General features: G+C 39.5%; 1 protein-coding gene across 2 annotated transcripts in view; it reads right to left on the bottom strand.

Moving 5' to 3' along the window:
- The window catches only part of nfia (nuclear factor I/A), a gene marked incomplete at its 5' end in the record, with an annotated part of 48613 nt that extends 31874 nt beyond the window's left edge, over window positions 1-16739 (bottom strand). For both annotated transcript variants that reach the window (XM_044360920.1, XM_044360919.1), the window contains 2 exon segments: window positions 10056-10130; window positions 16674-16739. In XM_044360920.1, coding sequence (XP_044216855.1) covers window positions 10056-10130; window positions 16674-16739 — 141 coding nt within the window.
- Between the last annotated feature and the right edge of the window lie 1851 nt (window positions 16740-18590).

Below are 18590 nucleotides of genomic sequence, written 5' to 3'. Positions count from 1 at the left end.
GCACCGTGAGCTCGCTCTATCTATCTATCACTCTCTCTCTCTCTCTCTCTTTCTGCCCTGCAGAGATAGTACTGGCCTAACACACACACACACACACACACACACACACACACACACACACACACACACACACACACACACACACACACACACACACACACACACACACACACACACACACACACAGTGTAAATCTTTTATATGAAAAGTGTTTTGTCATTTATATCTGGATTTTTTACCACTTGGTCAGTTGATGCAGTTCCAGATATCTCAACAACTGCTGGTCAGATTAAAATGAAATTTTATTTTTTGGACATTTATGAGCCAAAGATGATTAATGATGATTGATCTGATGACCTCCTGACCTTCGCTGTAGCGCCACCATCAGGACAAACTTTCTACAAGTAAGATCCTATTTCAACATTACATTCTTGCTCCCCGGAGGGATTTTAATGACCTTTCTTCTCCGTCTTGTGTATGAAAGGTGCGATATAAATAAATAATTATTATTATTATTATTGCCTGTGGCCCACTGAGCAGCTCCACCGGAGCAGTCGGGGGTTTAGTGCCTTGCTCCAGAGAACCTCAGAGGTTGTAATGAGGGAGATTTATCCTGCTGGTCCAGGATACAAGCCTGTCTCTAAAGGTAACTCACACCGCTGCTGTCTGAACATCATCTCCTCACAAGTATTTCCTGGAACAATCTGCTAGCTAGATGTGAACATTGCAGCTACTGTACTTGGACTAATTCTGTCCTGTGAGACCGAGGTGACACGGCGCTGTATGATGGTGTGTGTTGCACTGAAGCATCATTGGTCCGTGAACTTAGTAGCATCAGTTCAGAAAATACGTCTCTCAGCAGGATCATCATCTGTTTATTAATGACTGGTTATTTTTTTAGATGAATTGATTTATCTTTCAGTCTATGAAATGTCAAAGAATTGTGACAAAAATCACATCACAACCTCCCAGAGTCAAAGATGACGTCTTTAAATGTCTTTTTTTTTGTTCAACCAAAAGTCTAAAACTCCAAAGACATTCAGCTGACGGGTTTATACGACAAGAAAAAGCAGGAAATCTCCTGTGAGAAGCTGAAACCTGAGAATATTTGACATTTTTCACTACTTTTGCTTGAAAAATGATTGAAACGATCAATCAAAACAGTTGATGAGTATTTTTCTGTTGATCAACTAATGAAAGAAGCGACGTATTGTTTAATCTTTGGTTAAAATAAACACTTTATTAAGTTTCGGGAGTGAACAGCGATGTCTGATGTTAAAGCCACTAGAGGGCGCCGTCACAGGAAGTTTGGTCCACACTCTTAATCCTCCTGTTTGCTCCTCTTTGCCTTATTTTTTTATCTACCTTGTTTGGTTTGATTTTCTTTTGTAAAGCTCTTAGTAACATTGTATATATTCTATATAAATAAAGTTGATTATTATTATTATAATCCTGCCTATAAAGCTCCCGTTGACTCTGAGATGTGGGTGATTCAGAGGTCTGGAACCTAAAACTAATTTCACCCTCAGGACAAACTTTACATCTTTGCCTCCACTACTGTTACAACTCCACGCTAGCGATACGTTAAACTGTTTGACTTGTACTTTTATTGAATAGATTTGTGCCTCCTGTATGTGAGTCCTCGAGGTTGATGTTTGATGTTCTGCTGCTAATAAAAACTTGGCAGTTTACCAGCTGGAGCTTCATTTCATCTTTACTGTCTTCATGTTTTTAGGTCATTTATATCTCTGATTACAGTTGTTAGCACCTTTAAATCACTTGATTCTTCTTCTTATGCTTTTATTTTACAACCCATTTATTGATTTTTGAACTCTAACAATGATTCACTTTGATAATCTTTCTCACACTTTGATTTTAATGTTTTATTGAGGAAGCAGTTTGTAAAACTTTTATTATTATTATTATTATTGTGATTATTATTAAAATTGCCACACATCTTTGTGCCATTTGTGCTGCGGTGCCCATATGGTGTTGGCACATAACCAGGTGTTTGTGTGTGTTGCCAGGGGCGACAGAGGGCAGGAGGAAGAGGAGGGATGGATGAGTTTGAACCATGCAGGCCTCCAGCTTTATTCATCTTTTCATCCCTGCATCGCTGTGTGTGTGTGTGTGTGTGTGTGTGTGAGTGTGTGTGAGTGTGTGTGTGTGAGTGTGTGTGTGTCGGGTGGGAATGCCTCCAGATGAAGGTACTAGAAGGTGCCAAGTGGGTCATCTGCCTTCGTATCTGTTTGTGTGTGTCTGTGTGTGTGTGTTCGTCGTGTATGTGTGTGTTCGGTATGTGTGTGTGTGTGTGTGTGTATGTGTGTGTGTGAGAGAGAGCAGTGGGAGTGTTATGCCATCATATCAACTTAATCCCCAAATCCTTATGTCTAATATCAGCTCTCCTGACACACTGGAAGGAAAAGTGTGTGTGTGTTTCTGTGTGTGTGTTTCTGTGTGTGTGTTTCTGTGTGTGTGTGTGTACATGAAACTTGTGTCGGTGCCAAAGTGTGCCCCTGGCACTCCAGTCACGCATCACTGTGTGTGTGTGTGTGTGTGAGTATGAGTGTGTGTGTGAGTGTGTGTGTGTGTGTGTGTGTGTGTGTGTGTGTGTGTGTGTGTGTGTGTGTGTGAGTGTGTGTGTGAGTGTGTGTGAGTGTGTGTGTGAGTGTGTGTGAGTGTGTGTGTGTGTGTGTGTGTGTGTAAGGCAGATTGAGCTTGTTACAAGTGTCTATAAACATCAAAGTGGCTGAGAGAGAAACGGGGAGACCTGCAGCTCTCGGTTCAGTCTGTGACACACATACGTATCTCTTACATATATTACATACATGTTTATCTCCACTGCTGTTTCATTCTTAAACTTAAACTTTATTTTTGGTGTCCTGTCAAACAAACCTACATCAGACTACCGGGACGTATCCCTCCGCCGTGGCTCAGCAAGCAAACACAAAGAGGAAATTTCACACTAACAGAACTGAAACTTTGGCAATAAAAACTCACAACTTGGTTTGTGTTAACACTAGAGACTGACCAGAAGACCAGCTCACATAATGACTGTTTCTACCAACTTGCACAGATTGTTTCTTTATTGGTCTTGACAGTCACAAAGAACTACTGTGTGAAGTAGTGCCAGAGTTGGCAAGTTACTTGAAAATATGTCAGCATTTACACATGACATGTTCCTCATTTCAAAAGAGAAAAGTCCAAAAACTGAAAACAGATTTGTGTATCAGAACTTTGTTTTTTCTTCTTTCCTCTCCCATTAATCATCTCACCACCCCTCAGATTTATCTGCTGACCCTTCAGCTCTATATTTATATTCTGGGGCTCTACTGGAATAAAAACTCCTTATTGATCTTCTACTGGTCCTTTATGCAGCCCCTCAGTTCAGCCTCTGTCTGAAACAGGCCGTTTTAGCTCCTGTCTCTTTAAGGCCCCGTCTCCTGATGAGCCCACTCTGTTCTGATTGGTCAGCTTTCAGGAAGCTTCCTCCGGCTCCGGAGGCTACGTAAACAAACTATAGTAGCAGGATTTCACTTCTTTTTCTCCTTCTTTACTCCAAATGTCAACTTCTCAGATCCATCCGTACATGTTGGAGCTGAATCAGACGATGTGAAACAACCTCAGCAACAAAGATCACAGAACGGACGCAGGTTTTTGTGCGTATGTGAATAATCTGATGTCATCACGAGGAGGAAGTGGCGGTAACTTTTCAAACAAAGTCTTCAGAGCAGGTTGAAGCCCTGACTTTTGTCTTGAAGGCAGCATTTCTACATACGTTCACCTCAGGTTTTGGAGTTTTGACCATGTTTCACATCAGAACAATATAAAAACAACAGAAAAATCCCCCCAAAAAGCCTAATATGTCCTCTTTAAGTAGGATTTTAAAGTATTTTTCCAGTTTGGTTTTGCTTCTTTCACTTCAGTAAAGGATGTGAGTCGTTCTTGCACCACTGGTCATAAATATCAAACATGTTTAAAAGAATCTAAATGAAAACAAAGATGTTTACAACTTCACACTGAAGGATTTTATCTCCAGACTGAACTTCAGCTCAACAGTCAGACAGTAACGTGTCCCTGCTGACGCTTCATATCATCTTCAGCTGAACTTCAGCAGAACAAAGACGACGGCGGGTTTCGTCCAGCATCTCTCACATTGGAACCGTGTTCACACTCATAACTCTTATCAATAAACACGGCGTGCCAGCGTCGTACGAAGGTTTGGAAAGAATCAGCACAACAAAAGAAATAGTGAGAGAAGGAACGGCGGGAAGAGACGGAGCGAGAGAGGAAGAGAAAGTTTACTGACGGATAGGAGAGAGAGAGAGAGAGAGAGAGAGAGAGAGAGAGAGAGAGAGAGAGAGGGATGATTGAGGAGAAGTCAGAATCCAGTCTGCAGAAATATACTGAACTGACCAATTACATTTAATACAAGCCTGCTACACTAACCTATACTCCCTCTCTCCCTCGCCCTCTCTCTCGCCCGCTCTCTCTCTTTGTGTGCCGCTTTAATAGGATATTGATCGACAGAGAGAGATTCGATTGGCCTGCCAGTGAATTGTGTAATGGCTGCACAACACCAAGGTCACCCGCTGTATGTGCGTGTGTGTGTGTGTGATCTGTTCAATACACCCCCCCCCCCCCTCCCCCCCCCACCCCTCCCCGCCACCTCCCCTCCCACCACCCACCCTCCACCCTCGACCACTTCTCATCTTCTGGTAAGCTATAGGCTTCAGTCACCCCTGCAGACCCCTGCACATGTGTGTGTGTGTTTCTGTTTCTGTGTGTCCGTTCACTCTATTAAATAAGATCACTCTCTCTCTCTCTCTCTCTCTCTCTCTCTCTCTCGCAAACACACAAACACCAACATGTGTAGTACAGGTGTAGTTGCTGCAGAACATGTCACACACACATACACACACACACACACACACACACATAAATATTAATTAGGTATATTTAAAGGACAGTTTTCTTAAAGCAGCAGTCAGGTGTCTGTAATCATTCCTCCTGTTCATACTGGATGTTAAAAGATCCTTCAAATGTGCTTTCAATGGAAGTGATGGAGACACAGTCATTTAAAAGTTGATGTGTGAAGCTTTAATTTAATTTATTTATTTAACGTTTATTTTAACCAGGAAAAGTCTCATTGAGATTAAAAATCTCTTTTACAAGAGCGTCCCGGCCCGAGACGGCCGGCAGCAACGATTAACGGGGTCGCAGACATAAAAAAACATAAAACAAACATAAAATAATACTATGAAAATAAAGAATAAATTACAGAATCATAAAATACTAAAAAAAATATTCATCAGTATTTGTTGCAAGTCATGAACATCAGGGAACAAACGGGCAACACGAGTCAAAACACCTCCAGCCAGATGAGTGTAAATGCATCCAGTGAGACCAGCTCCTTCACATTTAGGGAGTTTTGCAACTGATTCCGAGCAGCAGGAGCAGCGTACTTAAATGCACTTTATCCCAGTTCAGTAAAGGCTTTAAGGGACAGATGGTAGGAATAAGACCTGGGAGCAAAGACAGTAACTTCCCATATGATGGAGATCTGTAAACCCAGAACGTCCTTAGAAATAAGAATATGCGAATAATGGTTACGTCTACGGGTGGACGAGGCAGACCATCCAACCCGAGCATACAGAGAGCCTCAGTGCTCCATCATAGACATTATCCAGTGCAGTCATATCAAGTGGATATCTGACACATTTACAGTCTTTGTGTTTCCTCAGACAGTGTTTCCCTGTTGAGCTGCAGGTGGAAGTATAGTAACAAAAAGAGGAACTTTGGCACTAAAAAGACTGTAACGTTGAAAGATATCTACTTGATTTGACTCATTTGGACGCTGAAGCTTCATATTAGCTTCAGATAAACTTTTAAATACATTTTTTTGCACAGAAGGAGGACTGTGGATTTTGTCCTCCATCACTTCCATTGTAAGGTCATTATGAAGGGATCTTCTAATGGTCAGTATGAACAGGAGGAATGATTACAGCTTTAATGTTCATTTGATGACTGACTGCTGGTTTCAGACTCACTGGAGTCTCCTGGATCTTGTAACCAGACTTTCAACTTAGTTTTCTGATAAATCAAGTTTGATGCAATTCACATCAAACCTTGTTCTCATTCTTTGAGTCAAATCTGAACACACAGACACATATTTTTTAGATTCGGTGTGAATCACACCTCCTGAGGACATCATCATCATCTCTGAATAAACCTCCATAAATCTGCATAGTGAAATCATAGTGAAAAGATGCTTCATATAACTGCAGAACCTGCCTGAGAATCATCACATTTATAAGTTTTCTTCAATATCAAAGTAATCCAGTGATAGTTGTCTGTAGAGCCGTGCTAACAGCTGATTCAGCAGACTTTTAATGGAATCAATTTGACAAATATATTGTTGGTTTGAATCGTTATAGAATATTTAACAGCTGTAGTGGAGCCGGTTCGTCTTAGAATATGGAGAGTAAACTCCAGGAACTCTCTTTATGTTTTCATGATGACAGATGGAAGAAAAGCTGAGTGACAGCTGGTGAACGGAGGCCAGACAGGAAGTGATGTCAGCCAGTCAGAAACCGACCTGATCGACGCAGATTTATTTGTTAGATGTTGAATTGTTGCTTAATAAATAAACAGTTCCTTTTATTGGCCCGCGTGAGTGTCCGAGTGTGTTTGAAGACACATTCTTCACTGTCTTCATTTATCATTAATTAATAAATAAATCTGGTTTCCTCTCAGCACTTTCAGCTTTTAGGATTGTTTCCTTACATACATGTACTCACACACACACACACACACACACACACACACACACACACACCATTCAGGTACATTAGCTTTTAACTTACAACCTGGAATGGCTAGTAGGTCACACACACACACACACACACACACACACACACTGGACTCTAATCTATAAGTGATTCTTCCAGAGCCGCATCGCTGCAAATCTGCTGACCAACACAATACACACACACACACACACACACACACACACACACACACACACACACACACACACACACAGAGGATGCAGAAAGGGTGTGTGCATCAGTGAATACATTTGTGTCTGCCTGTGTGTGTGTGTGTGTGTGTGTGTGTGTGTGTTGCAGTATACAGTCTAATATTTTACTGTCACAGTAAGATTCCTTCTTCTTTACTTCTCACATTAAACACGTTAGAGAAATGGAAATTTATAAGTCACTATTATACACAGAAACATCCTGTACATCTACAGTTTATAACAGTTATATATAAAACAAGCTGCTAAATTCAAGACTAAAACAAAAAGTAACTGAACCTGAAAATCTCTGTCTGGTCATTTTATCCTTTAAAGAACCAGTGTGTCAGATTTACTGGGATCAACTGGAAGCAAATATTCATAAGTATGTTTTAATTAGTGTATAATCACCTGAAAATCAGAAGCGTTGTGTTTTCGTTAGCTTAGTATGAGTCTTTATATCTACAGAGGGAGCAGGTCCTCTTCCACAGAACCCGCCATGTTTCTACAGTAGCCCAGAATGGACAAACCAAACACTGGAGAGGACCTTCAGCGGTATTTAGTTGGTTGCAATCTGCAACCTCACCGCTAGATGCCACTAAATCCTAAACACTGGACCTTTAACAAGTTCTTCATTGATATTCATATTATAAGATAAACTGTATCAATATCATGACATAAGATTATATAAATGGTGGTAGATGATTTTATCCAAAACAAAACAAAACAAACTCTACAATTAGTTACAATCAGACGCCTTCAGTCCTCTGTGTGTGTGTGTGTGTGTGTGTGTGTGTGTGTGTGTACTCACTGCCCTGTCTAGGTCTGCCTGGCGCCCTCCACACACACACACACACACACACACACACAGCTTATGGCAGGATGCCGTGTGTGTGTGTGTGTGTGTGTGTGTGTGTGATTAAGTGACTATGTGAGATAGCGTTTGCATGCGCAGTGGCGTGCATTTGATCAAGCAGGGATAAGTGTGTGTGTGTGTGTGTGTGTGTGTGATCGATGGCTCTTTGATCAGGGGTCTCTGTGTGTGCTGACAGGCACTTTACATCGCCTATTGTTAGCGGTGGGCGATCGACAGACTCATATAGATCCCACTGCGCTCTCTGTCACTCTCTCTCTCTCTCTCTCTCCTGCATGTCGGCACTTTTTAAAGGTCACGTTCGTCCCTCGTTCTCTCGTTCATTCTCTCTCTCTCCTGTCCTTTCTGTCTATCGCCCGTCCATCTCATCTCTCTCCCTCTCTCTCTCTCTCTCTCTCTCTCTCTCCCCTACCCTGCAGTCTCCTCATCGCTCCTCCCCATCTGTAATATTTCCTCCTTTAATGAGTTCAGAGAGAGAAGCGGCTGATTGGTTGCAGCTGATGATGCAACAGCTGACAGATGATGTGAAACAATAAAGAAATAATATAGTTTTATTGTTGTAGAAATGGAAGAAAACTGTCACAAATACATAAAAGTTGTTGGTTTTTCTATCAATTCAAACGACCAAATGAACAACTAAAGTAATATTTCCATGAGAGTACAGTAGTGGAGCATAATGAAGTACTTTACTCAAGTACTGTTCTTAAATACAACTTTAAGGTACAATTTTGAGCTACTTTCTACTCCACTACATTTATTTCACATCTGTTGTTTGTGCTACTTTTTAGATCAATATTTTATAAATGAAACATATGATCAGTTTATGAAATAAACATTGTCAGTATGAGGTGTCAAAATCAGCTTGAAAATTTGCTCCATCTTGACAACGTTAAAATGATATTACATGTTCATGTCCTATAATATATAGATTTATATATATCCAAAATATACATACACCAAAAGTCAAGCAAACACGTACTAAAGTATCATATTAGTGTATTCAAATAAATGTAAAGGCCTTCATTTGTATTTGTGTTTCCTGCCTCGTCATTAAGCTCATGGATTCCTCTCCTTCATCAGCCTTCATCAAGTCAAACATGGTGAGTCACGCTGCACTCGAATCTTAGTTTAAAAGTGTTTTAAATCAGTCAAACCTGTCTGAATCCATGTTGGGTCTATATACAACCTTCATACTAAACCAGCTCCATGGAAACGGCCCAGTGTATTGTCTTCCTCTGTCTTTGGATCGCTGTTATATTACCATGTTCTTCTCTCTAAAGGCGTCATTTTTAACAACTTAAATTAATTTTCTTTCTCCGTTTTGCTAAATTTAACTCTCCCATCTGTTGTCAAGGCCTCAAACTCTACTCAACAACTCATTCTGGTGCGTTTTTATCACAGATGTACTTGGATATATGAGGAGCCGCTCGCTCTCTGCTGCCACCTGTTGGTGTGTAAATCAGCTGCATTCAGAAAAAAACACTGTTTGGGCCCCAACAAGCTTTTATCTCTGGTACTGAAGAGGAGCAAACGGTGCATGTAGAACTTATAACGACGGTCAATGGGCAAAGATTCTTGCAACCATTAGTAACTTTAAACAACATAGAATATTTTTAATCTACATTTTCATTGCAGATTATTATACATTTTACTCACTGACTATATAATGTTTACCTTGCTCAATTAAAAATATATATACATTTTAAAGTAATTTTAAAGTCAATGAAGGTTTATGTGATTCTTCTTCATGTGGGGAGTGGCGGAGCGGTGCCCTAGCGCCCTCTGTTGATCTTTTTATGTGTTTTACAACTTGTAGAATTTTTAGATTTGTAGCGCTTTCATACTGAAAATGGACGTTGTGTTTTAAGCACTTTCACATTGACAGTTGTGGTTAAGATATATTTACTTTAAACAAATCCAACCAAAGAAAATACAGATATTATATAAATGACTCTGAATGAGCTGAACTCTTTTTCAAGGAAGTATTGTTCATGGGTCTGTGTGTGTGTGTGTGTGTGTGTGTGTGTGTGTGTGTGTGTGTGTGATCATTAAGTGAAGCAGCTTCTGGTTTTGGTCTGGAGGAATTACATTAGATCTACTATCAATGACAGATCTCCACTCCAATCACTGCTGAGAGAGAGAGAGAGAAAGAGATGAACTTACTCTGTGAGACTCGTACGAGTTCGGCCACCGTGAAAACTCCGGGCGTCACGAAACTGTCCTGAAAACCCAGGTGACCTGAGGCAGAGAGAGAGAGACATAATGATCGTATTGATTATCGATTGTAAAATTAAGAAAACACAGTGAAACACTAGACTCCAATGGGTAATTGTAGAAGTTTTAATAGTAATAAGAGTTGTAGCAGCAGTAGTAGTAGTAGTAGGAGTAAAAGTATCAGCAGTAGTACTAGACTAGTTAGACAACAAAAAAACAACCAACAAGAAAGCAAACAAACAAATAATAACAGATTAAAAACAGTGACATTCAAGAGCGGAGTAGTTTGTAATCATAATTTTAATTTGACCTATAGGTACAAGTTTCAGTGTATGTTGCCAAGTGTTCAGATGTGTGCAGAACAGAAACTATAAGCTGCTAACGAGCTGATTATTGACTATAGGACCAGTTCAATAAGGTGAAGAGATATATGATGGCAAGTAACCATTAAGGTTTATAAATAAACAGGAACCAATGCCTGTCACGTCTTACTGTTAGAGATGTCCACCCAACCTTTTCATACAAGAGGCAATGATGTGTAGAATAACTGTCACCAGTAATAAATCTTAGGGCAGAGTGATAAACTGAGGTTTAAGAGTTGAGGCAGATAAGACGCATAGATATAATATCTCTAATATCACTAGAATCCAAACAGACAAAGACAAAGATTAGCTTTGTTTCCATGCAAATATCCAATTTTTTTGTCGCAGCTTGCCAACAAGAGTGTCAATGTGACATTTAAAAGTAACTTTTTGATTCAACCAGATATCAAGATATTTATACTCCGAGAGTCCATTCAAGGTGGTAATATGCAAACTACTGTCCATAATATCTCTGGCTCTAGAGAATAATAATAATATATTTAGTCTTGTTTGAATTCAGAGCTAGTATCAAATTAAAAAGTGCATCTTGATAATTGTCAAAGGCTTGTTGTAGGATTTCCGTCATTGAGTGCGCAGTATCATCAAAGCAATACACGAGTGTATCATCTGCATATAGATGCACATAACAATTTATTATAAAGGGTGTAATATTATTAATATAAACTGTGAACAAGATAGGACCCAATATTGAGCCTTGTGGAACTCCCTTTGACAGAGGTAAGAGGTAATCAGTAGTGGTAGCAGTAGTAAAAGTATCAGCAGTAGTACCAGAGTAGTAGTATCAGTATCGGCAGCAGTAGTATCAGTATTAACAGTAGTAGTTTTAGTAGCAGAAGCAGTAACAGTAGTAATAACAGTAGAAGCAGCAGTAGTTGTAGTAGTAGAGGTGGTTTCAGTGGCATTAGTGGTAGTAGTATCTGTAGGGTCCATAGTATAGTAGTAGTAGCAGTAGCAGCAAAAAAGTAATAGTAGTATGAGTAGTAGTAGGAGCTGTAGTATTTATGGCAGTGGCAGTAGTAGTACCAGTATTAACAGTATTAGCAATAGTACCAGAAGTAACACTAGTAGTTTTAGTAGCAGTGGCAGTAAGAATAAAAGTAAAACAGTAATAGTAGTAGTTTTAGTAGTGGTTGTCTTTCAGTAGCAATAGTAATAGTAGTAGTATCCATAGTAATGGCAGCAGTAACACTAGTAGTAGTAGTAGTAGTAATAGTACCAGTAGTAACAAGAGTAGTTTTGCAGTTGCATTAATAATAGTAATAAATGTAGTAGCAGCCATACTTGTAGTAGTAGTGGGAGACTTTTGGTAGTATCTGTGGTATCCATAGTGATGCAAGTAGTGGTAATAGTAAAAGTATCAACAACAGCACCAGTAGTAACAGTAGTACTTTTAGTAGCAGCAATAGTTGTAGTGCTAATGATAGTATGTTAGTAGCATAAGGAGTAGCAGTATCTGTGGTATCCATAGTGATGACAGTAGTAACTGTATCATCAATAGTATCAGTAGTAGTTTTATTAGCAGTCGCATTGAGAGTAGTACTATCAGAGGTGACAGTAGTAGTAGTAGTAGTAGTAGTAGTAGTAGTAGTAGTAGTAGTAGTAGTAGTAGTTGTATTAGTAACAGTTGAACCAAAGTTTTAGTATCAGCAATAATTGCAACAGTATCTTTAGTAGTAGTAATATCAGTAGAAGTAGTATCATTATTCAGTGGTGGAAAGGAACAAAGTACATTTTCTCAAGTACTGTATTTTAGTACAATTTTGAGGTACTTGTACTTTACTTGAGTATTTCCATGTGATGCTACTTTCTACATTTCAGAGGGAAATATTGTACTTTCTACTCCACTACATTTATTTGACAGCTTTAGTTACTTTTCAGATGAAGATTTGACACAATGGATAATATAACAAGCTTTTAAAATACAACACATTGTTAAAGATGAAACCAGTGGTTTCAACCCAACAAGCAGTGTGTAGTTGGGGTCACATTTCACATGTCTATGAGTTGTTAACAGCTCCACCAAACAGTGATTTTTCCCTCTAAATCCATTCCCCATCATCCTGCTCAACAACCACTGCTACAATTATTATTATTACTATATATCTGTATGTGGAACTTGCACTGTGCTCTCATCCCCCCACTTCTCTGTTTCTCTCTCAACCCAACCAGTAGAGGTAGAGTCCGGTTCTGCTTGAGGTTTCTTCCTGTTAAAGGAGAGTTTTTTTGTTGCTGCTGATGGAGGAATGTTGGGTCTCTGTAAATTAAAGAGAACGTCTAGACCTGCTCTATGTGAAAAGTGCCCTGACATAACTTCTGTTATGATTTGGTGCTATATAAATAAAACTGACTTGACTTGACTAATGATGTCATATATAATAATATATCAGTCAGAGGGACCAAACCACTACTTTTACTGCAATACTTTAACTACATCAAGCTCATAATACTTATGTACTTTTACTGCAATACTTTGACTACATCAAGCTCATAATACTTATGTACTTTTACTGCAATACTTTAACTACATCAAGCTCATAATACTTATGTACTTTTACTGTAGTAGGATTTTTCATGCAGGACTTTTACTTGTAATGGAGTACTTTTACATTGCTGTAATACTTTTACTGCAGTAAAGTATCTGAATACTTCTTCCACTACTGTCAGTATTAGTAGTAGAGGTAGTAGTAGTCATGTTAGTAGCTGTTGTGAGTAGTAGCAATACCAGTAGTAACAGTGGTGGTGTCAGTACCAGTAGCAATAGTAGTACTAGCAGTAGTAACAGTAGTAGTTACAGTAGTACTAGCAGTAGTAACAGTAGTAGTTACAGTAGCACTAGCAGTAGTAACAGTAGTAGTTACAGTAGCGCTAGCAGTAGTAACAGTAGTAGTTACAGTAGTACTAGCAGTAGTAACAGTAGTAGTTACAGTAGTACTAGCAGTAGTAACAGTAGTAGTTACAGTAGTGCTAGCAGTAGTAACAGTAGTAGTTACAGTAGTAACAGTAGTAGTTACAGTAGTACTAGCAGTAGTAACAGTAGTAGTTAAAGTAGTACTAGCAGTAGTAACAGTAGTAGTTACAGTAGTGCTAGCAGTAGTAACAGTAGTGGTTACAGGAGTACTAGCAGTAGTAACAGTAGTAGTTAAAGTAGTACTAGCAGTAGTAACAGTAGTAGTTACAGTAGTACTAGCAGTAGTAACAGTAGTGGTTACAGGAGTACTAGCAGTAGTAACAGTAGTAGTTACAGTAGTAAAAGTAGTAGTTACAGTAGTACTAGCAGTAGGAACAGTAGTAGTTACAGTAGTACTAGCAGTAGTAACAGTAGTAGTTACAGTAGTAAAAGTAGTAGTTACAGTAGTACTAGCAGTAGGAACAGTAGTAGTTACAGTAGTGCTAGCAGTAGTAACAGTAGTAGTTACAGTAGTAACAGTAGTAGTTACAGTAGTACTAGCAGTAGGAACAGTAGTAGTTACAGTAGTGCTAGCAGTAGTAACAGTAGTAGTTACAGTAGTACTAGCAGTAGTAACAGTAGTAGTTACAGTAGTAACAGTAGTAGTTACAGTAGTACTAGCAGTAGTAACAGTAGTAGTTACAGTAGTACTAGCAGTAGTAACAGTAGTAGTTACAGTAGTACTAGCAGTAGTAACAGTAGTAGTTACAGTAGTGCTAGCAGTAGTAACAGTAGTAGTTACAGTAGTAACAGTAGTAGTTACAGTAGTACTAGCAGTAGGAACAGTAGTAGTTACAGTAGTGCTAGCAGTAGTAACAGTAGTAGTTACAGTAGTACTAGCAGTAGTAACAGTAGTAGTTACAGTAGCACTAGCAGTAGGAACAGTAGTAGTTACAGTAGTACTAGCAGTAGGAACAGTAGTAGTTACAGTAGTACTAGCAGTAGTTACAGTAGTAGTTACAGTAGTACTAGCAGTAGTAACAGTAGTAGTTACAGTAGTAACAGTAGTAGTTACAGTAGTACTAGCAGTAGTAACAGTAGTAGTTACAGTAGTACTAGCAGTAGTAACAGTAGTAGTTACAGTAGTACTAGCAGTAGTAACAGTAGTAGTTACAGTAGTACTAGCAGTAGTAACGGTAGTACTAGCAGTAGTAGTTACAGTAGTACTAGCAGTAGTAACGGTAGTACTAGCAGTAGTAGTTACAGTAGTACTAGCAGTAGTAACAGTAGTACTAGCAGTAGTTACAGTAGTAGTTACAGTAGTACTAGCAGTAGTAGTTACAGTAGTACTAGCAGTAGTAACAGTAGTAGTTACAGTAGTACTAGCAGTAGTAGTTACAGTAGTACTAGCAGTAGTAACAGTAGTACTAGCAGTAGTAACAGTAGTAGTTACAGTAGCGCTAGCAGTAGTAACAGTAGTAGTTACAGTAGTACTAGCAGTAGGAACAGTAGTAGTAACAGTAGTACTAGCAGTAGTTACAGTAGTAGTTACAGTAGTACTAGCAGTAGTAGTTACAGTAGTACTAGCAGTAGTAACAGTAGTAGTTACAGTAGTACTAGCAGTAGTAGTTACAGTAGTACTAGCAGTAGTAACAGTAGTACTAGCAGTAGTTACAGTAGTAGTTACAGTAGTGCTAGCAGTAGTAACAGTAGTAGTTACAGTAGTACTAGCAGTAGTAACAGTAGTAGTTACAGTAGCACTAGCAGTAGGAACAGTAGTAGTTACAGTAGTACTAGCAGTAGGAACAGTAGTAGTTACAGTAGTACTAGCAGTAGTTACAGTAGTAGTTACAGTAGTACTAGCAGTAGGAACAGTAGTAGTTACAGTAGTACTAGCAGTAGTAACAGTAGTAGTTACAGTAGTACTAGCAGTAGTAACAGTAGTAGTTACAGTAGTACTAGCAGTAGTAACAGTAGTAGTTACAGTAGTACTAGCAGTAGTAGTTACAGTAGTACTAGCAGTAGTAACAGTAGTACTAGCAGTAGTAACAGTAGTAGTTACAGTAGCGCTAGCAGTAGTAACAGTAGTAGTTACAGTAGTACTAGCAGTAGGAACAGTAGTAGTAACAGTAGTACTAGCAGTAGTTACAGTAGTAGTTACAGTAGTACTAGCAGTAGTAGTTACAGTAGTACTAGCAGTAGTAACAGTAGTAGTTACAGTAGTACTAGCAGTAGTAGTTACAGTAGTACTAGCAGTAGTAACAGTAGTACTAGCAGTAGTTACAGTAGTAGTTACAGTAGTGCTAGCAGTAGTAACAGTAGTAGTTACAGTAGTACTAGCAGTAGTAACAGTAGTAGTTACAGTAGCACTAGCAGTAGGAACAGTAGTAGTTACAGTAGTACTAGCAGTAGGAACAGTAGTAGTTACAGTAGTACTAGCAGTAGTTACAGTAGTAGTTACAGTAGTACTAGCAGTAGGAACAGTAGTAGTTACAGTAGTACTAGCAGTAGTAACAGTAGTAGTTACAGTAGTACTAGCAGTAGTAACAGTAGTAGTTACAGTAGTACTAGCAGTAGGAACAGTAGTAGTTACAGTAGTACTAGCAGTAGTAACAGTAGTAGTTACAGTAGTACTAGCAGTAGGAACAGTAGTAGTTACAGTAGTACTAGCAGTAGTAACAGTAGTAGTTACAGTAGTACTAGCAGTAGTTACAGTAGTAGTTACAGTAGTACTAGCAGTAGGAACAGTAGTAGTTACAGTAGTACTAGCAGTAGTATTCATAAGGAAGTAAGAACAGAAGTGGAAGCTTCTGTTTCCCAACAAGGATAATCACAACCAGCTGGGAGTATTTCTGTGTGTGTGTGTGTGTGTGTGTCTGTCTGTCAACCGGCACGTAGCTGAACCCAGGGTCAAGGTCTAACACACACACACACACACACACACGCACACACGCACACACACACACACACGCACACACACACACACACACACACACACACACACACAGATAAAACCAGAGGATATCCTCTCTCACACCGCTCTGCACTCTGACGTCCATCAACACACACACACTTAAAAATCTGTCACACACACTTTCCTGATCCAGACAAACAACCTCCAATGTGGAATGTGTGTGTGTGTGTGTGTGTGTGTGTGTGTGTGTGTGTGACTCTCTCTGTCTGAGGGTCAAACACAGGTCACCCTCTGTGTGTGTGTGTGTGTGTGTTTCTATGCAGTACAACATGTATAGATATTGATTGACAGCAGTGGGTGATCATGTCTTAACGAGGTCTTACCGTTCTCCGGCTGCTCCTTGATGTCTGATTCGCTGGCCTGGTTGGGGCTTTCTGATTGGCCGCCTTCTGGTGGGAAAACAGATAAACACACATGAGATAAAGTCCGACAAAAACAACAACAAATATACTTAATAACATGGTAAATATACTTAATAACACAGTAAATCTCGCCTGACTGGACGGTTAGTTCACTGACAGCTGGGAGTTTTTAACACCACATAAAATGAATTAATGTCAAGTTTCTATATTATATTTTTATAAAAGTGGGTTTGGACAAACTTATGGTTGCATATTGACACTTTCACAATTACTTTTCACTCATTTTCTCTCTCTAGTGCTGTTTTCTTAAAGCTCCTTTTCACTTTTCTTACTGTAAACTCTACAAAAAGAGTTGCTGTAAACATACCGGATGAGCCACAGAACAAGGTTCAAACATTTTAAAAATAAAAGTAAATGTATATTTCATTGATATTTCTGGGATTTTCCAGTGAAGAAGAACTGCAGTGAGAAGCTCAATAACACACTACTACTACTACGACTACTACACTGTGTGTGTCTGTGTGTAGAAGGGACGCCTGTATTGATCTCAATACCACAAGACTTGGGTTTCACCTGGTGTCACACACACACACACACACACACACACACACACACACACACACACACAGAGCAGCAGACTGACTGGCAGACGCTACCTGCTGCAGCAGACAGATGACTGTTCATTCACACATCTGCACGCGCTCAGTAGCAGGAAAGAAAAGTATCAGTTTCACAGAGTCAGCGAGAGTCCTGAATTCATGTTCGTCACAGAGAGTTTCACTTTATAAAGATGTTTTTTAGCGTCTAACTTCATGTCAAAGCGTTTCCTCTTTATTTGTGTCACAGTGCAGCTGCTCTGATGGATTCATGTTTCTAATACGTCGACTGACACTGATCAACGTGTCTGCTGCTTTCTGACAGCAGCAACCTCTCATTCTTCTTCTTCTTCTTTGGGAACATTTTTTTGTGAATGAAACTCTCGTCCAGGTGGCCTCATGTGGACGTTTTAGCTGCTGGTGAAACAGGTGACGTTCATCAGACAGCGAGTCTCGTTAAGAGAGTTTGTTGAACCGCCCTGTCAGCTCAGAGGATTATGCGAAACATGTGACGTCCTCTAACGGAGAAAACTCGCTGCAGCTTTCTGAACGCAGCCTCTCTCTCTCTCTCTCTCTCTCTCTCTCTCTCTTTCTCTCTTTCTGCCTGCCTCTGTTTTTTCCCAGCATGCACTCTGCTCTGATGCAGCTTCACTCCTGCAAATGATTTAGCGGCTTTAGGAGCATCGATCGGCCGCTCTGCAGATAAAATAGTCGGGGAGTGGAAGAAATATTACCCATCATCCCCCCTTGGAGCTGGCCGCCGGGGCCATGACTCAGGGCTGGACTGAGACGAATGGGAGTCGAGTCAGGTTGGGTTTTATTAGGACGACCAATGAGATTAAACTTTTTAATTATGATTAAAATGTATCTATGAAACGGCGAGTGAAGACAGAGAGGAAACAGAAGAGAAGCTGCGTGTTTATGTTGTTTATTTTATATTATAGAGAAGATGTGAAAGTTTCCAAAGATACCAAACATAACAGACTGAATCCTGGGAAACATCGGTCTCAAGTCTATAGTCTGAATATTTCACTCATATAAAGAGCTACTGCAGGCTGGAAAACTAGTTATTGTGTCAGAATAACAAGCGAGGAGAAAAGGTTTCAACGCTGCAAGAAGTGACGACGTGTCAGTTTCTGCAAAGATCAGATCAGTTTTTACAGTTTAGGTAACACAGACGGAAGGTCAGTCAGGCTAAAAGAGGAACACATTTATAATAAATTCAATTACATTTAAGAAAGAGTGGCAAAGGTCTGATCACATTATTTACAATTATTTACAG

This window comes from Thunnus albacares, chromosome 9, assembly GCF_914725855.1.
Source record: "Thunnus albacares chromosome 9, fThuAlb1.1, whole genome shotgun sequence".
In the NCBI taxonomy this organism is placed as follows: Eukaryota; Metazoa; Chordata; class Actinopteri; order Scombriformes; family Scombridae; genus Thunnus; species Thunnus albacares.
This window is presented reverse-complemented; position numbering and strand designations above follow the sequence as displayed.